Raw genomic sequence first — 18,903 nt, 5'->3', positions numbered from 1 at the left:
CAATTAACCTTTTCCAAATTCAAGCAATGGTGGAGCTGTCACAGACTGGCCAAGCAGCCAGCCTGCACCGCTCCTCCTGCCATGGGCACTCAGCAGTTTCATCAAAATAAGGGATCCTCCCTCTGAACCCAGATACTCGGTGGGGGTCAGCAGTGGAGGTTCCCAGCAGGTGGTGGCAAAAGTTGGCTGGTGGGTTGTTATTGAAAGGAGGTAAAGTGCTTAACGTGTTTACAATGTATCTGCACATCTTTTCCCCAGTACCTTTGAAATATAGGTGCATGACAGGAGAGAAGTCTTCAACATCAATTTTACAAGGAATAACATTTTGCTTTTAGCATAAAAGAGCACAAAAAGGATGAAAGAATACTGAAAAATGTGAAAATTAGTGAAGAGGTGAAATTAGTGGATGATTTAATATACCTGAGAAGTTGTACACCTAAAGAAGGCAGATGTGAGAAAGAGATAAAGAGGTGCGCTGTTCCAGCTGTATGCACTTTTGACAGAATATGGAAACTGCTCTGGCGGAAATTTTTCAAAAATCAGAATTCTACATAAAAGGTTCACCAAAGTATGATTTTTTTGTTCTATTATTTCAAGTTACCATTGAATTACTGCTGACTTTAATGAAACCAAATAAAAACTGGCACAATCTTAGCAATATATAACAAATAAAATCAGATTACAAACATAGTGGGTGAATTTCCTTGCCATTTTCAACAGATTAACAGTGTAGAAACGGCGTAGGAAATTATTTTAGCGAGGTAAGAGTGTTTATCTAGTTCACCATCCATAAAGAGAGGAGAATTCACATGGTGGCACATGATACATTCTAGTAATTAGTGTACTGAGAAGGGGTTCTCTGTTCTGTGTCATGCTATCATTTATCTAGATAGAGTAGCAAAAAGATCATAGAGTACATTGAATCAGTTTATGGGAGTGACCTGTGACACTGAACCCGAGAAAATACGTCACATGAAAACCGAAAAATGTGACAGTGTATATTTGTACATTTGCCGTTTATGACTTTATACTATAAATGTTGCACCTTACGTTATCTTCTTCCCAAGATCGAAGATTATTTATTTATAGCCTTTATACATTAACTGAATTGGCCTGATCCGATTTATAAAGACTATTTAAAAAGGGTGCTTTAACTAAAAGCTTCTTCTACATCTATTATAGATAAGTCCTTATGATAAGCTTTCCGGTGTTGACAGACAAAGTTAGTATTTCATTTTCTAGTCACTCCCTAGATACAGTAGGAGCTGGGCAATTAGTCCCAACTTATAATTCGTTCATGCATCAAGCAATAACATGTTCCTGCAGTTGGCACTGGGACCTCAAAACACATCAATATACAGCTGAAGCCAGTTTTCACCACAATATGAATTATAATGTTTTTATACAATTTAAACTCTTGGTAAACTCATGAAAATTATCCCAATTTAATTACACCGATACGGTAACAATGTGACTGTCATATTCAGCCACTTTATAGTAGTGGCCGCACTTAATGTTACTTGTATCCAATGACCATATGTTTTTTCCTATACAGTGATTGATAGAAAGTTTGAAAAATCTATTTTTATTTTTTGTGTCACTATTGAGTCACAGAGCTAAATCTTCACATTAGCTCCCAGAATCAATTCAGAAAATTATAATATTTGGCACTAAGATAACCCCATGCTTATAAAAGTTAACCCCCACTGCTGAAAATTTACTTTTTCTTAAATTTGTTTCCATTTTCTTTTGGGAAACAATGGAATATTTCTACAGACAATGTACAATATGCCATTTACAGACAAATTACAATATGCCATTTACAGACAAATTGATGAAAAATCTGCTTGTTAACCACACAGCGATAGGGGCCAATGTCAATAGGGGCCATTGTCTTCATACGTATATTAGATACAGTATATGAACTAGTCCTTGAAATTAACAGTCTTATTGTACATTACATACTTACTAGTACCGTACATGCAAATATATAGCTACAAAAAGGAAAAAAAGACTTGCTGAAAAATACTGATGATGAGATTGAGAACTGACTGGCACAAAGTCAAATCCTGTCACTCAAAGCCTTTGAACTGAATTTTTTCTAAATCTCAAATTAACATGGGCACTTAACTGAAGGGAACATAAAAATAACATAATAGTTCATTACTGACATTTCTAAATACGAGTGCTTTCCAAATTCATTAACCACCAATGGGTGCCTTCTTAAGGATCCTCCTACTCAGTGTCACTTGAACACATTTTTATTAAATCTGAGGAATTAAAATTAGAAACTCCTGGATGCCACAGAGGAGTCCATCAATGGAACATAACACAAAATAAAGTGGGCCTTACTTAAAACCTACCGTGGTGAGACACATAAAGGGATAAGTATTTGTGACCATTAACCCTGTGTTATCTTTAAGACAACATCACTCAAAAATATTTTTTAAAGGCTTTTAGTGTATAGACAGTGTAATCTTCTTAAACATGAATAATCCAAGACCTTACGGTGTAAAACTGATCTCCAATAAAACTGATCTACAATAATAATTCTAGTCAATTTTTTTAAATCTAAAATGTAGATCTAGTGTTATGAATGTGTAAAATGTAGTGTCATGGCCATTTAATTTCCTTTGTATATAAAAACAAAAGGATACCATGAGGTCAATTTTTGTACATAATGTTAATCGGGCAGGCAGTGCATTCTGCTCACCTGATGGATCGGTGTGTGGGCCAGTGCATTTTGGGCCTCATTTAAATGAACGTTTAAATGAGGCCCAGCACGAAACGCGTGTTAGCAGCTCTCTGATCGGAGGGTCGGAAATCTGGCAGAGCAACTAATTTTGATGGGTCTGCAGCAGCAGCACCTTAAAAGGGGAGGCGGGGGGTGGGGGGAGCATCAGGAGTGAAAGGGAGTAGCAGTTTATAGTGGCACTGAAAATTTTTGCAGTGAGGAGATCAAATATTGGAAGTCTTTGAAGCTCAAAGCACAAACAACTGACTATAGTAAAGGATGCCTTAAAGTACTCTCAAAATGGTCACCACCCAACTTCCACTGTCCATGTTTGATGGTCTGGAGCAAAAACTGGCGGTAACCATGCGGGCAGAGACGAAAATGACATCGGGGTTATAATTACACCATCTGACCCCGATTCAGGGGGCTCCCTGTTTCCGGTGGGAGCTCTGGCCGCTAGGATCTAGGTCTGCCTGAAAATTGGAATGGGCAGACAATAAGCAGTAACTCAACGCTTCAGTTTCCCATGCGATTTTTGTCTCACTACCAACCTGTTTTTAGGTGCAAACGGGGCAGTAGAGGCACGAAAATCATCCCTTATGTCTTACCTATGAACTGCAAATAGGCAGCATATTCTCATTCAAAATTCTGATACACAACAGTGTTATACCCCATTTCCATTGTGCCAATGGACCCTTACTATATAAATTTATCTTTCATTTGAACCACATCGTACAATCAGTTTGTATCCAGTTTCTATGATCCCTTATTTATCTCTGCAGAGTACAGAGAAAAATGAATCATTGTTCTGCAGCAAAGGTATTCTTGTATCTCGGCTCATATTGATGACCACACAAACTGAGTTTAACAAGCAGATATGGACAACTCTTTTATATCACATGGAAAAGATAATGAATTCTTCTGTGACTCACCCTCTGTGTCCTGTGAGATCCTGCATCAAAAATACTAGACTTTCTTTATCAGTCATCACACAGGCAACATGACATCAAAGCTATCACTGCTAGCTAAGATCAGGAATTCACTGGGTGGGAAATTGTGGGCCTGAACCTGTGACCTACCATTCTGTGATGTACTAAGTTGGGAGAAAAACACTCAACCAGATTGACTTTAATAGTTAACAAAAAAATCAAGTGGAGTTTTGTTCCTTTATTTTTGTTTGAGTGATTGGGGTGGGGGGGGGGCACGGAGGTCATCAAGAGGGATTTGCACCTGTGCTTTCTTCCCTCTTGGAACAACGTGAATGTGAACGCACATGCAAATATCATCTTCCAAGACCATTTTTTCCCCACAGCCTTCGGATGCTGCCATTGTTACTCAATAGGAATAGATTATAAAGATAGATTTATTTATTTTTTTAAAGCAGGGTTCATTTTAAAAGATGTATTAACATTTGTGGATGGGCTGGAAGGTGTTGGAAATGAAGGGGTTAGCTGGGTTTCAGGTTTGATGGTTCTGATAAGAGCTCTGGTATGTCATGAAAGGAAAAGTAAAGGAAACTATTCTGAAAAGAAGTTCAAACCACTTCCTCTGAAAATAAGTATTTTAATGTTGAAATGATTTATTCTTACCACATATATAGATGACGCTGAGATACTTCTGCATTCCAGGAAAACAAGGGTCTCCAAAATAGTGGCTACTAACGATAATTTTACAGTTTTGTTTACCATAACAACTTGTAGATACAATTTCCAGGGCAGTGTGTGATAAACATTCTGTAACAGAGAAAAAGATACAAATTAACAAACACATTAGCCATTCAGATATGGTACTGTACTGGAGTAACAACCTAGAGGTTACGAGTTTAAATCACATCATGCAACCAATAAATTTGGTAATTTATGGGCTAGTACTAGGAAAAACAACCATAAAAGTTTTCATTTTGTCTTAAAAACTGAACTGGTTTATTAATGTCCTTCAGTGAAGGGAATATGACATCCCTACTTAATCTGGTTTACACGTAACTCGTCCACACTATATAGTTGACTCTTAATGCTCTCCGAAACGGCCTTGCAAGCCACTAGGTTGCATAACTAAGGATGGGCAATAGAAACAGTCTTGCCAACATCACCCCTATCCAGAAGTCTAAACTAGTCACATTTCTGACTATATCTTCAAGACTTTTGTTCATACAGAGTACTGTTCTTTAAGGTTACAAAAAATATTTTACATCTTTTAAATTGTCTTTTAAGATGGCTTTTAGAGTTTTAAATTTTCCCTTGCCCTAACCACCACTGATACTTGACCCAAGATCAGGAACTCGCTGGGCCATGTGAAGAATTATGGGTGCGAACCCACATACCCCCACAGTGTGGCATAGCCTCTTGAAATAACATATGCTGCATCAATAGGCTACCTTTTTAAAAGGAAATATTCACAATATTTGGTGTATTCAGTATTAACACTGGACAATTATGTCATCTTCAGTACATACAGAACATAAAAGAAAAACATCATGCACTGTAAAGTCAGAGAATAATTCACTACTTAAAACACAAGATTACAATTAGTTGCTTTATTTGGACTCTGGCAAACTGTGGAGTCCAACAAACCTCTGTCATAAATTCTAATAAAAATGATCTAACTTGTGTCATCCTTTATCCTCTCTTGACATGTAAAATCCAAATATTTTCCTCCTTTGTTTATTTAAAAATGATAGATTTTCCCACCATTTCTTAAAGCAATTCCTTTACCAAACTATGGATCTTACCACACTATGTGCTATTCTCCAACCAAGACTAGGGGTGGGGTGGGGGGGGGGGGAGAAAAGAGATGGGGGTTGAAGACTTGCTCTGAGGTAAACGCCTACTGGCAGAGTATTGCAAATCAATCTACATTCCAATTCTTCCAACCTATGTTCTGTGCCTGTCAAGTGACTTAACAAATCTAGAAATCAACATGTGGGATTTGGGCCACCTCCTCAGTACATCTTACAATAGAAATTTGCTGCTTTATTATTGGTCAGTTATATTGAAGATTTTGTGCCAATTCAAGTAGGATTTTATTTCAAGTTTGCACCAGATCTGAGGTATAACTACAGCAGTTTCAGCCCATTTCAGTTCAACACAAGGGGTGTGAGACCACTTCATGGTGATTTAAAAAAAAACCTGACTGTCCCATTAGCTTTTTGGTAACATTAAAAATTTGATTATCTTTTGGATACTGGTGGCTAAAGTTTTGCTAAGCATACATTATCAGTGCCCTGATTTGTTTCACCAGAGAGTGGGGTGGATCTTGCAGTATAACTCAGTTTTTGCCAGCCTATAGGTTGTTGCCTAAGTTTAATGTTTTAGGTTATTGTAAATATATGATACTTTTTGAAAAACAGCTTGATGTTATTATGAGTACATCATTTCCCTGTTGTATTTATTAAAAAGATGACAAGTGTGGTTTTAGCTGCTTTAGGCATTTTTGAAATGTAAAAATCAGCACAACATCCAATTCAACAGCCATTTTGTTTACAATATAAATAAAGTTTCAAAGTTATGGCATCTTTACAATCACAATATTTTCCACTCTTCTTAATGCTAGACTAAATCTATATTCCAGATTAGACTTGACCCTGAAATCCATTGTCCGGAAACAGAAGCAAACAAATTAGAGATTTTTTCTGCCACAAGGCACATCAGATTTTCCATCACTTTGTTAATTAAAAACTGCCATTTCCTCAGGAATTCATCAAAAATCTATCAGATTTGGCTTCTAACCAAAGTCAGGGTTTTTATGTTATCATTTTGACATTGGCAGTAATACTTCAGCACCACGATAAAATAAACACATAGCTGTTGCAATGATCCTGAATTCCTCTCCTGGAGTTACTAAGCCCACATCCGGACTACTATTCTGACCAAACCTAAATTTCAAAAGGAAACATCTTTATCCTTGAAAGGTTTAGGAAAATTTGTCGACCATCCGGAATACTCTGGAACTATCCTGGAATCCTTAGTGATGTCTATGCCAGTCTTGGCTGCTTACACTGTAAGTCATCCTGTTTCACAACTACATGGTTCTGTGGCTTGTTCATAAAACCTAAGTGGCATCTTTAAAAAGTGCCTCTAACGTATGATTTGCACATAGTACATGGTGATGAATCATGGGAAATATCTATATTCCACTTTTGCTGCTGCCCATAAATTCAAATCAGCCCAATCATGATATAAATCATTTCCACTGTGCCTTATCACGAATTCTGGTTAACACCTTCATGTGGCCCAACAGTGAGTGAATGGTTGTTTTTATCACTTTCATTGTGGTTGCAAGTAGCTTCCTGATTCCCGCTGTGATGGGAGCGGTGTTGTGAGTCTCACCAATTGAACGAAGTAAATTAAGACAGATTCTGCTGCATATTTATAAAAATGATTATTTTTAAAATTGTAGAACTCTCAAATATTGTTAAAATGTGTAACCAAACCCAGTAATCACGCCACTAGCTAATACCCTGTTATGTAAACAAAATGGTTATTTGAATGAGAAAACAATATTTATAAGAGGCATCACGGAAGAATTTTCTCCATGTAGGATTGCACCTTCACAGATGTTAGTAATGTCTGTGAATAAGAATAAATACTGCCCAGTATTAATCTTGACCTGGGTAGATATATAACAGTGACCTACGATGATCCGCCTCAAATACTTCCCTTACTGCCCTTTGAAAAATACCTCAAGGCTGAACAACTGCAGCCCTTTAAGTACACTCCCACCGTAGCTCTGGTACGAATGTGCTGGAAGGACTGCACAATTAGCCGGACCTCAGACACGCTAGTTCCTAGCCTTACATTGGAGTTTCCTGGATAGCCTCTTGGGGACGAAGCATCCACCCACCCCAAACAAGGCCACTGCCGCAGGAGGGATGGGGCCAGAGATTCCCTACATCAGGAGTTCCCATTACGGTTGCCAACTCTGGTTGGACATATTCTTGGAGGTTTCATCACATGAGCTCCTACCTGCAATTGTCCCGACCCCACGCTCCTGCCATTGGTTGTCCAACACCTCCATCTCATGGCGCATTGCCTTCCCATGCCAATTGGAAAGTAAACAGACTCATTACCCGAATGGATGATTCTTGACTGTCAATTAAACAGCCTTTTCCCCATCTCCAATATTTTTACAATGAATGAAAGTGTTCAAAATAAAGAAAACAAAACACTTTTTTTAAAATGCCTCTATGATTTTTCCCTAGGTTGCTTACAGCAGTGTCCTGGAGACTCCTGGAAGGTTGGCAACCCTAGATCTGCATCTCCGCCCCTCACAGAGAACCAGCATTTCATCAGCACCAGACATATCAGCTAGCTAAAGAACAAAAGCGGGCCTCACCTCCAGGGCCAAGCTAGGTTCATGACCTGGACCCTAACAAAGAGAAAAGTAATTTTTTAAAAAATTAAATCCGACCCCTTACAAAGAAGGCCACTGTGGGCAATCGGTATTCTTTCTGAGGGAGCCCACCCACCCCACAGCCCTGAAACCACCAAGTCGTGTAGACCTTCCACTCTCCAAACACACCCCTAGTCATTCGGGCTGTTCCATGTTCCCAGTGGGGAGGCTTACTTAAAGGGAGTAGAGTTGGAGAATTGACATTACAAAGGTCCAGATTTTCTTGTACTGGCAAGATCGATGGCGTACACCATAAATTTCACCATCTAGCAAGCCGATCTCGCTACTGATAACTTCCTCCATAATTTCCTGCATTTCTAATGAGAATATGTTGCAGCGAGCATGGTGACGATTCACAAGCAGTGAAGCCAAGGCCAATGTTTTGATCTCGCCGTTAACGGTATGATTTCTGTGTCATGGTGGTAAAATGCTACAATTTAGTTTGGTAAGAACTTTAAACGAGTCCTGCCGATTTAAGATAACATAGGAATTGGCTTTTCCCAATTTTTATTTAAGTTTAAGTTTAAGAGTTTTAAAAGTTCTGATTCTGTTAAACAAATAAAATATAGATGCGTCCATAAACTGGATCAGTACAATGAAACCCAATTCTTATTTACCCTGATTTTAGTTGATTCCTTCATGCCACGTGGAAATTCATAGATTTCAAAAGGGAGGGAAGGCAGAAAACCAGGCTGATCGCCATGTGCCTGACTGCCAAGACAGTGATGTCAATTCCTAGTAAGGAATCATTAGAAGAATCAGATTGTTATTTTTCATGCATTGCTGACAACTATCAATTGATTTAGACTGCACATACTATGGATTTTACATTGCATATTAAAACATAGTTATCAAATAATTAATCAACTAGTCAAGATAAATTGCATGTGTTTTAAGGATAACTGACAAAATTGGCAGTGTGTACATTTCACACAGGGCTGGGCACCATTAGTGTATTCTGAATACATGCTCAGAGTGTTTGTATGACTATAAGGTAAGCAATTGTTGCATATGCATGACTAACGGACTACGCGATCAATTATACACCAATTGAATTCTGATAAAGATGTAATCTTTTCACCAAGAAACATTGGACCGGGATTGTGCTGTTGATGACAATTGTTGCAGCTGCAGTTCTTCTGATACTTCAGGAGAGACTCTTCATTTGGATCAATTTGATTTTGGCTCTTTGTTTTCCATACTGATCTTGGACCAGTAAATCGCACCAGGCCACTAAGACCATTATTTCTAAGGGTAAGAGACAGCGGTGTGAAAATTGGCTTAAAAGCAGGAAAATTGTGATTGCCATTGATTTCAATGGGGGCAGAGCTATAATAATTAACTACTAACTTTCTCAAGAGGGTAATGGCAAAGTGGTGCAAAAGTCCCAGGAAAATACGGAGTGCTGTAATTAATGGCATAAGTCGCTTGCTCCATAATTTCCCCTTTCTTTTGCGCCATTCAAGGGCCCCTACTACATAGATGATGCAAGTCCCCAGGGAAATCTGGGCCGATGTTTTGGCCCCAAACCACTCCCTTCAAGAACAGCTCCCTGTAGGGAGCATGTGATTAGTCAATTTACTCTTTAAGGTTTAATTTGATCACAACGTTTCCCTGTTGGTTAATATTTGAGACTGACAGTACAAAAAAAAAACTGTATTTTATAAGAAATCGATAAACATATATATTTGGGGAGTTTGTAAGAGTTGGAGGAAATGAAATCTTTTCTACCCCCCCCCCCATTTCTGATGAATTTTTGGCAAGAGATATTAATACTGGAGAATGAAATACTTTCCCATTTCAGCACCCAATGTCAAAATTAGCCACTCACAGGTCTAATATAGCAAAGGTAGCTGCAATGTAATGCTTCCTCTACTCTGCCCCACATGTGCCTGAGCTCCAAATATTACCTCTCATTATACCACTGTGACATTTCCATTTCCTACACCAGCCATTCTTATTGACATTCAATTTAATGTAAAATTAGGGTAGTTTATGTTGTAGGCCCATGACCATAGAACTGGGTTGAGATCAGTTAGAAGTTTGGTACTTTATTGCTAAAGATACCAGCCCACCTTACTTGGCCAATTGTAAAATTTTGCTATTGATCTGCACACTAGCTTTTTAAAAAATCATTAGGCTCTGTAGTTCCTTGATAACATTTATTATGCCCTCTAGAATTCACTTGTCACTACTGTTGATTTAATGCTTAACTGGAATATTTCACAATTTGCAAGGAACACAGTAACAAGGAAAACTAAATTCCTCACTGTACATGATATTAGTTCTGCACTCTGCTGTATGCTTTTCACAACTAAATAATGGAAAATTACTGTAAGCAAGATTGGATGCCAAAGTTTATCTTATTTCCTATCTAGAGTTTAAGCTAAATGATTTGGCCAGTCTAAATTCCTTTAAACCTATAGTGCTGTATAAACATTACAATAAATAAATAGGCAATTGCACATCCTTTTAAACTTGTATTCTAAAAGTACAATGTTCTAGTGTGCCCATTTTCATCTTATTTTGAAGAACATTCTTGAGATTTCGATTAGTGCCAGAAACATTGTATAAACAAATGTTTTCCCGTAAGTTACAAAGATATTAGTAACATGGTTACAAGCACCGAATTCCAAGTGTACTGAACTGTTGACTTTTCAGAGAGAAATGAAAGCTGTGTACTGGGGTGAGTGGCAGCCAATTGTATAAGGAAAGTAAAGACAGCAGGACATAGCTTCCACTTCCTTGCTGTTATAAAAGGAACAGTGGGATCTTTTTAAAAACATTGTGATGGATTTTTAAAATTTTTCTTTGTATTTTTGGATTGAAAAAAACAACTTAATCTAAGCAACAAAGAGCTTTTCTTTAAAGAATAAAACTTTAAATATTTTAACCTCAAATAATCCTTTGATGGTTCTTTCAGTAGGTGTGCCGTCCAGACTGGAAATGAGCCATTTGGATCAAGAGTAGATTCAATTACTGGACTGTCCTGAGTTAGTTGTGGCAATGCAACAATTGGCCTCACTGCTCCAGGGCTAGAAGGAAATAATCAAGCACAGTTCCTGATCCTGAATGCTACCTGGTGAGCCCTCCTAAAAAGTGTGTTTGTTTGAAATATCATCAGGCAACAAAAGGATGGATTTCAGATACAATTCCCATCATGATTGAATAGCCTGCCAATATTCAAGCCTAGCTTTTCAGCTTTTGTAGAATTGTGATGCATCTTCCCTGTGGTGGGACTTTCACCCGGCACAAACGTGCTTTCCTGACCCCTGCTGACTTTTTGCCCAAGGAGTCATTTGCATGATTTTGGTTGGTCTGGTGTGGCAGCGAAAATTGGCAGCCACAGGTCTCAGAGATGCTTCAGACCTCAGTATGAATTCAAAAGCAAATTTTCAATTTTTAAAAATTTGGTGCCAAAGCCTATGCAATCAATTACAGTGCAATGAATTGCATAGCATTTTGGACCATTTAAATTTGCATCGCCTATAGCAATGCTGGGCTCTGGGGACCAATAAGTGTCCCTTGTGTCCAAAGTTGCCACAATTCAAATGATGCAAAATAGATCAGGTGACATATTTCCATTATTTTAATATCATTTCAATATGCCTGCTCATACAGATGGTACTGACAGGAAAATAGAGAAGGACACAGTGGAGTGCGGCCCCATCTAATTTTCTACCCTTTCCCTTCCCAGTTCTGCCCAGGAATTGCTAAAGGAAGGATGGAAGGAAGATCCTGGCCTCACTTTCTTGGCTCACACATGAAGAGTAATCACTTAGGTGGAGTGCAAGAGGGCTGCTATTACCTATGGAACTATACTCCAGCATTGAGCATCTTCAGGAAAGAGGAGGAAAAGATTGGGATGGGGGAATAAGCACGTGAAGAAGCACAGCATTGTTATAACCTGCAAACAGTTCTGAATTAGTATATGCTCTGTTGGGCTAAAAAAAAACAATAAATAACTTCTGTACTAAATGGAGCCTCATTGCTGAGACTGTATCAGCTAAAATAGGGTCCAGTGTACATAATCACAACCTCAAAAGAGTGTTGTCCAATGTTGTGTGACATTTCCATTTTCTTTTTCAACTATCTTAATGAGACTACTCAATTGTCAGTCCCAAATTGGATTGGAACTGGACAAATTAATAAAGCTTAGGACCTTTAACCACCATCAGAGACAGTTGATTTACATCTCAAGAGTCTGGGCTGCTTCGGAACACATAATGAATCAAAGAAGTTAGAAATTCCAGTGGAACTGCTCCTATGCATAAAAGTTGCCAAAACTTTCTGAAAAGCACTGAAAATGTGAGCACATTTTAGCTGCATGTAGTCATTTCTGAACCACTATGTGGGTTTAGATATGGGCTGATAATAATAATTGACAAAGTATAATAGACTAATGTGTTAAACTTGTGGACCCTTAAACTGCACTTTTTTTGTAGTACCATTTAAAAGTCACTGAGATTTCTGAAAACCCCAAAGACATATGCCAACATTTCAATTACATATGTTTCTGATACAGGCTTGTTACCTGCCCAAGTTCAGGCACTCAATATGTGCTTAAACCTGATGAGACATTCTAAAATGTTATGCTCAGCTAATGCGTTTGCTGCTCAAAGAGCATCCTTAACTATGCTCCTTCCAAATATGTGCACTACAGGCGATCCATGAAACCCTACTACTTAAATGGTTTCAAAAAGAATAAATTATGTTGATTGGCATATCTCATGATAGTTTAAAATGATGGAAATTCTGAGACTTTAACTTTTTTAAAAAAAACAAGAAAAACTGGGTGTAGAATCAACAGCTTGCTGAGCCCAAAAATAAGATCCCTCCTAATTACTAGGAAGACCATTGAGAGATTTCATGACAATCAAAGGAAAGCATATTGTGATAACAATAATGCCTCATACTGTGGAACGTACTACATCTTATTCTCCATTTACAGTACCTGGGATACTGGCAGCAATTAACAAATGGTCACCAGCCAGTTTAGAATGCATGTGGGAACATAACAGCACTACAGAAAACAGCATTAGTATTCATGAGTATATTGTTTTTCCTGTGCTGATGTTGCGTTCCTGTGCCAACTGTTGATAAAAGGAATCTGAGTCAGCTTCCACTTGTTTTGAGAAAGAGGTTTGCAGCCTCTGGAGGCACAGTCCAAAACCATTAGTTCAAGTGATGGCCCATTCCTGTGGCTTCTATGGTATTGCTTGTTTTATTCTTTAAAATTTGCTGCTAGCTTCAGCAGTGCTGTCCGTTGCGAACTCACAGAACAATGGGACATGAAGCTACCTTTCGTTAAACTGGTACGATGGAATAGGAATTCCTCTGATCACTAAGTGTAGCAAATCTTAATTGCGTTTGTGAAGATTTTCTCTTTTTTGTATTTTTCTAAAATCTCTCACTGGAAAAACTGAATGGAAGAAACCTTCAGAACTGCATTTACAATGTTGCAACGCATAGGGACCAGAAGAATTCTTACCCAGTGTCCACTGTCTGTTTTGAACCTGAGATTCTAAACTGTTTAAAAGAGGTCAACATCAAACCAGGTGACTTGTGGTTTTCATGCAATAATTAATTGCTTGTTCACCACTGAAAATTTACAAATTTCTTTCCATGAACAACTTTCGCATACAAAGTGAATGGACTGATGGTTACTAATTGGCTGACGCTCCACACATTGTGAGTTGATATTTGTTGAACGTCTGTACTTGGTTTATTAATATTGTTAATGCAAATGTAAATTACTGCTGTATAATGACTGAAACATCCTGACTGCCATGGAAACCAGCAATTGGCATCCCTAGAAAATTCTGACAGATCATTGAAAGCACTGCATGCAGGGAAACACCAGCTTCCTATTATGTGTCCCATTTGTTTTCTATGAAGAAACCAGTAGGCTATAAGACATGACTAATGAGATGTCCGAGTGGGGAGGCCAAAGTGACCTCCCAGGGAGAACTCATTCATAATATGTGAGAGAGGTTCTCAACCGAGGCCACTCCAGCATTGCAGACCATACAGTACACAAAGGCAAAATGAGCAAAACCCCACAAACTCCCGTTAATGTTTCCAAGTATCAAAGCCATTAAACCCTTCTCTCATCATTAACTCAGGTCTCCACATGCTTATTAGAGTTTCAGAACCCCCCTCATTGAATAAACATCTAGGACTGTAATTAGAAAATAAAAACAAAACACAGAGGTCACATGACAGGGCTTGGCCGATGACTGAAAAATAGCCCCTCAGGGATGTTGGATTACATAACTCACAAGTGCCAATGTAATGTTTTGAATTAGCGAAATTGTTGGCATAAAAATCCATTGAATTTATCAAATCTATTGTCTTTGTTGCACATGCTTATTGTCTAATTGCAGCTTTTTTCCCCCATTCAGGTAAAAAATACTGTCACAGTTTAACTGCAAAAAAGTTCCTTATCAGTACTAGATTATGAAAAGCAGACATTGAAATCTTAATCCTTTGTTTACAAACCAGGTGAAACCCAGCTGCCTTGTTCCCATTGAAAAGTGCTCACTTTTTCCAAAATAGAAGCCTTAGAAGTAAAGGTTTTCAAAAGATTTTCTTCCTGCAATATTCGTTTCTCTTCTAATGACATTGACTTGTGCTGGGCTACTGTCCATCTAGTGCCATCCACCTCATCCAAGTGACCACTCTTCATGGATGAGTTTGGACAGTGGGGGGGGGTAATTTTAACCCCCAAGAATGGGTGGGTTGGAGGCGGGTGGGAGGTTAAAATAACTTTTTGGAGTGGGACCGCATCCTGGCTCCAAGGCGCCCATTTCTGGGTTTAACCCAGGCAGGTTAGTCTGCGTGCACACAACAGACACCAGGAAGTCCCGCTCCCACTTAAAGTCGGCAGGCCGATACTTAAAGGGGCAATGTACCTCATTGAAATAGTTAAGGTACTTAGTGTTTTGTGTATTACAAAAGTAAAATGAATTTAACCTTACCTGTTCGGGTTTCCCATCACTTCCGATTCATGTCAGGTGAAAGCAGGTGGGAAAGGTTGGATCCATGAGGTGAGTGTCTTTATTGCACTGCTCGTGGGCCCGGAAGAGCAGGAGTTCTTCATCCAGGCCCAACAAGCTCACCTGGCAGACATCACCCCCGCGATCAGCCAACCACCGCCCCCCGCGCGATGGTGGATCCCTCCGCGATAATGTACCCACCCCCCAATCCTGGACCACTCCCATCCCGATGTTGGTTCTTCCCCTTCAATCCCTGATGCTGGCTGCCCACCCCCCCACACCCTGATCCTGATGCTGGCCGGACGCCCGATGTTGTCCATGTCCCTCCATCCCATCCGATATTTTCCAGGGCCAATGATCTCTCTCTCCTTCCCACCACCCCCCCCCCCCCCACCCCACCCTCTGATTTGCAACTCCTTTCCCTTCCGACAGGCAGCTAGCCTGTCAATCTGGCATCTGGCTGTCTGGTGCACCAGAAACCCTTGAATTGAGATGCGATCGCAGATTGCAATGCACTCAATGTGCTTCTGGGTTCCCCATGCGAATATTGCCGGACGCGCGGGGTACCCTGCTCAGAGGTAAAATCATGCCCTGGGTGTCAGCAGGCTTTTCAACCATTAGGGGCATCAGCAAACATTTTCCAGCAGGGTTCAATAGCTAACTCCAGATAATTTTTTTGCCTATCTAGTCCAATTTCTGTACTCTTAGCACCGCCTTGGCTGAGAATAGCTAATTCAGAACAGACGAGGGATCAATGTTAACTCAATTCCATAGTAGGTAGTGCAGTAGCATGCGTTGGGCCTGCTCTGCTAAGGTTTTCCTTGCCTAGCGACTGGCCATCACCAAAAAGGTAAGTTACATTATTTTTCAAGTTTGACGTGGAGTCAGGAGGAGCAGGAGTGCTCCTGCCGGTTCCACAGCAATCCTGAAGATCGCTGCCGCCCCGCAATTGGCCTCCATCCCATTGTCCTTCCCCCTACCACCCTCAAATTACCTGAAGCTCACCGCTAGCAAGGCAAACTGCCTGAAATTCAACCTACTGAAATCGCTGAGCTGCCTCTGGAGGCACTTCATGCAGGCTTTTGGTTATGGACCTGAAATTAAGCTTTTGTTACTTTGATGTGTTGATTGAAATCCTTCTATGTTCAAGATACAACTTTGCATGGACTCCCTATGGGAACTTGTAGCTTTCTGGAATGTTTGTACCTAATTTGACCAATAAATATTCTTTCTTTGCCAAATGATGTCACCATGAAGATGCCACTAGGGAAAGTGAATGTGGATTTCTTGTTTCTGAAACGAGTCAGCATTTGATCTTTATAACAACAGCATGTCAAAACCTTATTGCAAAGAACCAAAGCTTCAAACAACATGCACTCTATTGATTTAGGACTATTTTGCATGCTACCAGAAGATCTTAGGGGACCGTTGCAAATTTCTTTTGTATTGAGGACTTGGTGACACAGTAGCTTAGATCGCTGTGTGATTTGTATCTGGATTGGAGGCTAGCCCAGGTTGCTGGGATGAAAGTCTGTTCATTTTGCCATCTGCTAGTGTCCAAAGTGAAAATAGTCTGGATAGTCTCAAAACAGCTTCTAGTGGTTGCAAGTCCACAATACAAAAATGTCCATAAGTTGGCAATAGTTAGTACTAAATCAATAGTTTCATTTCAAAAGGCTATAAGAATCCCTGGTGTATTGTGTGTGTTAGGGGAGGGTCTAAACACATTGTTAACGTAGAATAAGAAAGCTTCACTCCGGGGGAGAAATTGGACTTTGTCGCGCCCGTTTTTTAGGCGAGAGAAAATGTTGGGGGGGGGGGGGGGGGGGGGGAGACAAACTTCGGGGCACGAGAGAATCCTCAGGAAGTGTGCTGGCTGCCTAACTGGAAGTTGGTGACTTCCTAGTGTCCAGGGCGACCATCTGAAACAGGCGATAGATGCCTTGAATATGCAAATCGGGGTCCTAATGCCTGTTTTAAGACCCCATTCCAAATTCAGCATCAACTGGGTGGAGCTTGCCCCATGAGGCCTAACCAGGGGTCCTTAGAAGGACTGCTGGATGCTGCCTATAAAAAGGTACGTGAACTTTTTTATGGTTTTCTTTCTGTGGAGCCAAGAGGAGGAGCAATGCACCTCCTGGCTTCACAAAAACACTGCAGGCCACTGCCGGCCCAGACTCACCCCCTCCAGGACCTGCATGTGGGCTGGCTTGGAGTTTGAGCTGGTCGAATTTCCTGACGCCCTGACTGTCCAGAGTTTGTTGGTTTCATGCAGATGGGGCCCAAGGTCCAATTTTGAGCAGGCCTTGGGCCAATGTCTTCAGGCGTACGTTCGCTTTGGGAAGGCCATTTCACATCGGTTTCTGTCGTTACTCCAATTTCTAAGCCCCCATGTCTAACCTGGAAGTGCTTGATGCTAACATGGGAAGCATTTGTGGTACATTTTTCCATTGCCCAGCACTGATATCCTTAAGCTTGATAAGTACAAGGTTCACGAAAAATCGATTACAACTCATTTAATTATGCAAGAAAATGCTGTCATTATTTTAATCTTATATTATCAATAACATTAACATAGCACATTCAATGGTCACATCCTCACAAAGGTAGATGACAGCATCATCACTGTGCACTGTCACATGCACTCAAATATAAATAGGGAAAGTTGCTTTGCAAGTTTAACACAAAATGAAACAGTCCCTTTTTATAGTTATGACACATGCTCAATGACTGTATTTGACTAAGAACCTGTCTTATGGGGGCACTGTTTTCATAAATGAGTTAAGCAGTTTGTAAATAAATGAGAAAAAGAGGTTTGACAAACACTAATAAAGAATGTTCCTTTAAAAAAATGAATGTTTTTTATTGTGCCAGATAGCACTGCCTATCTATAATTGCCAATATCAAAGTTGGCTTTAACAAAACAAATTGAACAATGATGATATGATGTTTGCTTTAGGCTATCTCATTTGCTACTGTACCTGACCTCCAGATCACCAGATGTAGCTGGATTTGAGTGTGAGCAGCTTTGAAAGCATAATGTATTAAATCATAAAAGATAAGTACAGATGAAGGAGCACATTTGTCCCATCTAGCCCATTCTTCTATGGAAACCTAAGATCCACTATTCTAGATGGAAGACATTACAGGTACTGATCATTCTGTGCATGCAGAAGTGCTTCTTGACATCAGTCTTGAACTTGCTTTTTACCAGTTTACATCTTTGTCTCCTTGACCTGCAGTTGTACTTTAACTTTGAAAAGATGTTTTGGTTTTAACTGTTTTGTACTGCTTATTAATTTTTTTAAAAAGCTGTTATCAGCAAAAGTGACCATGAAGTTGTCAGGTTGTTGTAAAAACCCAACCTGTTCACTAATGTCTTTTCGGGAAGAAAGTCCTTATCCAGTCTGGCCTATATGGGACACCAATCTCACACTTACTAGGCCACTTCTGAGTCACTCAGTTGATTAGGGCAACTAGCGATGGGCAAGAAATGCTTGCCTTGTCAGCGATGCCCACATCCTGAGAATGAATTTTTAAAAATTATTTTTGTGACCCTTCTTTGCAATGCTTCCAAGGCTAGAACATTTGATGCCTAGAACTGAACACAATACTTAAAGTGCAACCTGATCATTGCACTATACAATTTCTGGATGACAAGCTCTGATTTATACTCTACTATTTGGCAATACAGTTCACATTCTGTTAGCCTTATTGATTGCTGCTCTAAAATGATTGAGCATGCTAAGCGCTGATATCTACTATCACTCCTAGATCTCTAAT

General features: G+C 39.6%; 1 protein-coding gene across 4 annotated transcripts in view; it reads right to left on the bottom strand.

Annotated features, from left to right (window-relative positions):
* Window positions 1-18,903, bottom strand: part of eva1c (eva-1 homolog C (C. elegans)) — a 101,456-nt gene that overhangs the window by 12,099 nt on the left and 70,454 nt on the right. For all 4 annotated transcript variants that reach the window (XM_067993179.1, XM_067993178.1, XM_067993176.1 and 1 more), the window contains one exon: window positions 4,324-4,467. In XM_067993179.1, coding sequence (XP_067849280.1) covers window positions 4,324-4,467 — 144 coding nt within the window. The remainder of the gene's footprint in view (window positions 1-4,323; window positions 4,468-18,903) is intronic.

Source organism: Heptranchias perlo, chromosome 11 (genome assembly GCF_035084215.1).
Source record: "Heptranchias perlo isolate sHepPer1 chromosome 11, sHepPer1.hap1, whole genome shotgun sequence".
Lineage (NCBI taxonomy): Eukaryota > Metazoa > Chordata > Chondrichthyes > Hexanchiformes > Hexanchidae > Heptranchias > Heptranchias perlo.
This window is presented reverse-complemented; position numbering and strand designations above follow the sequence as displayed.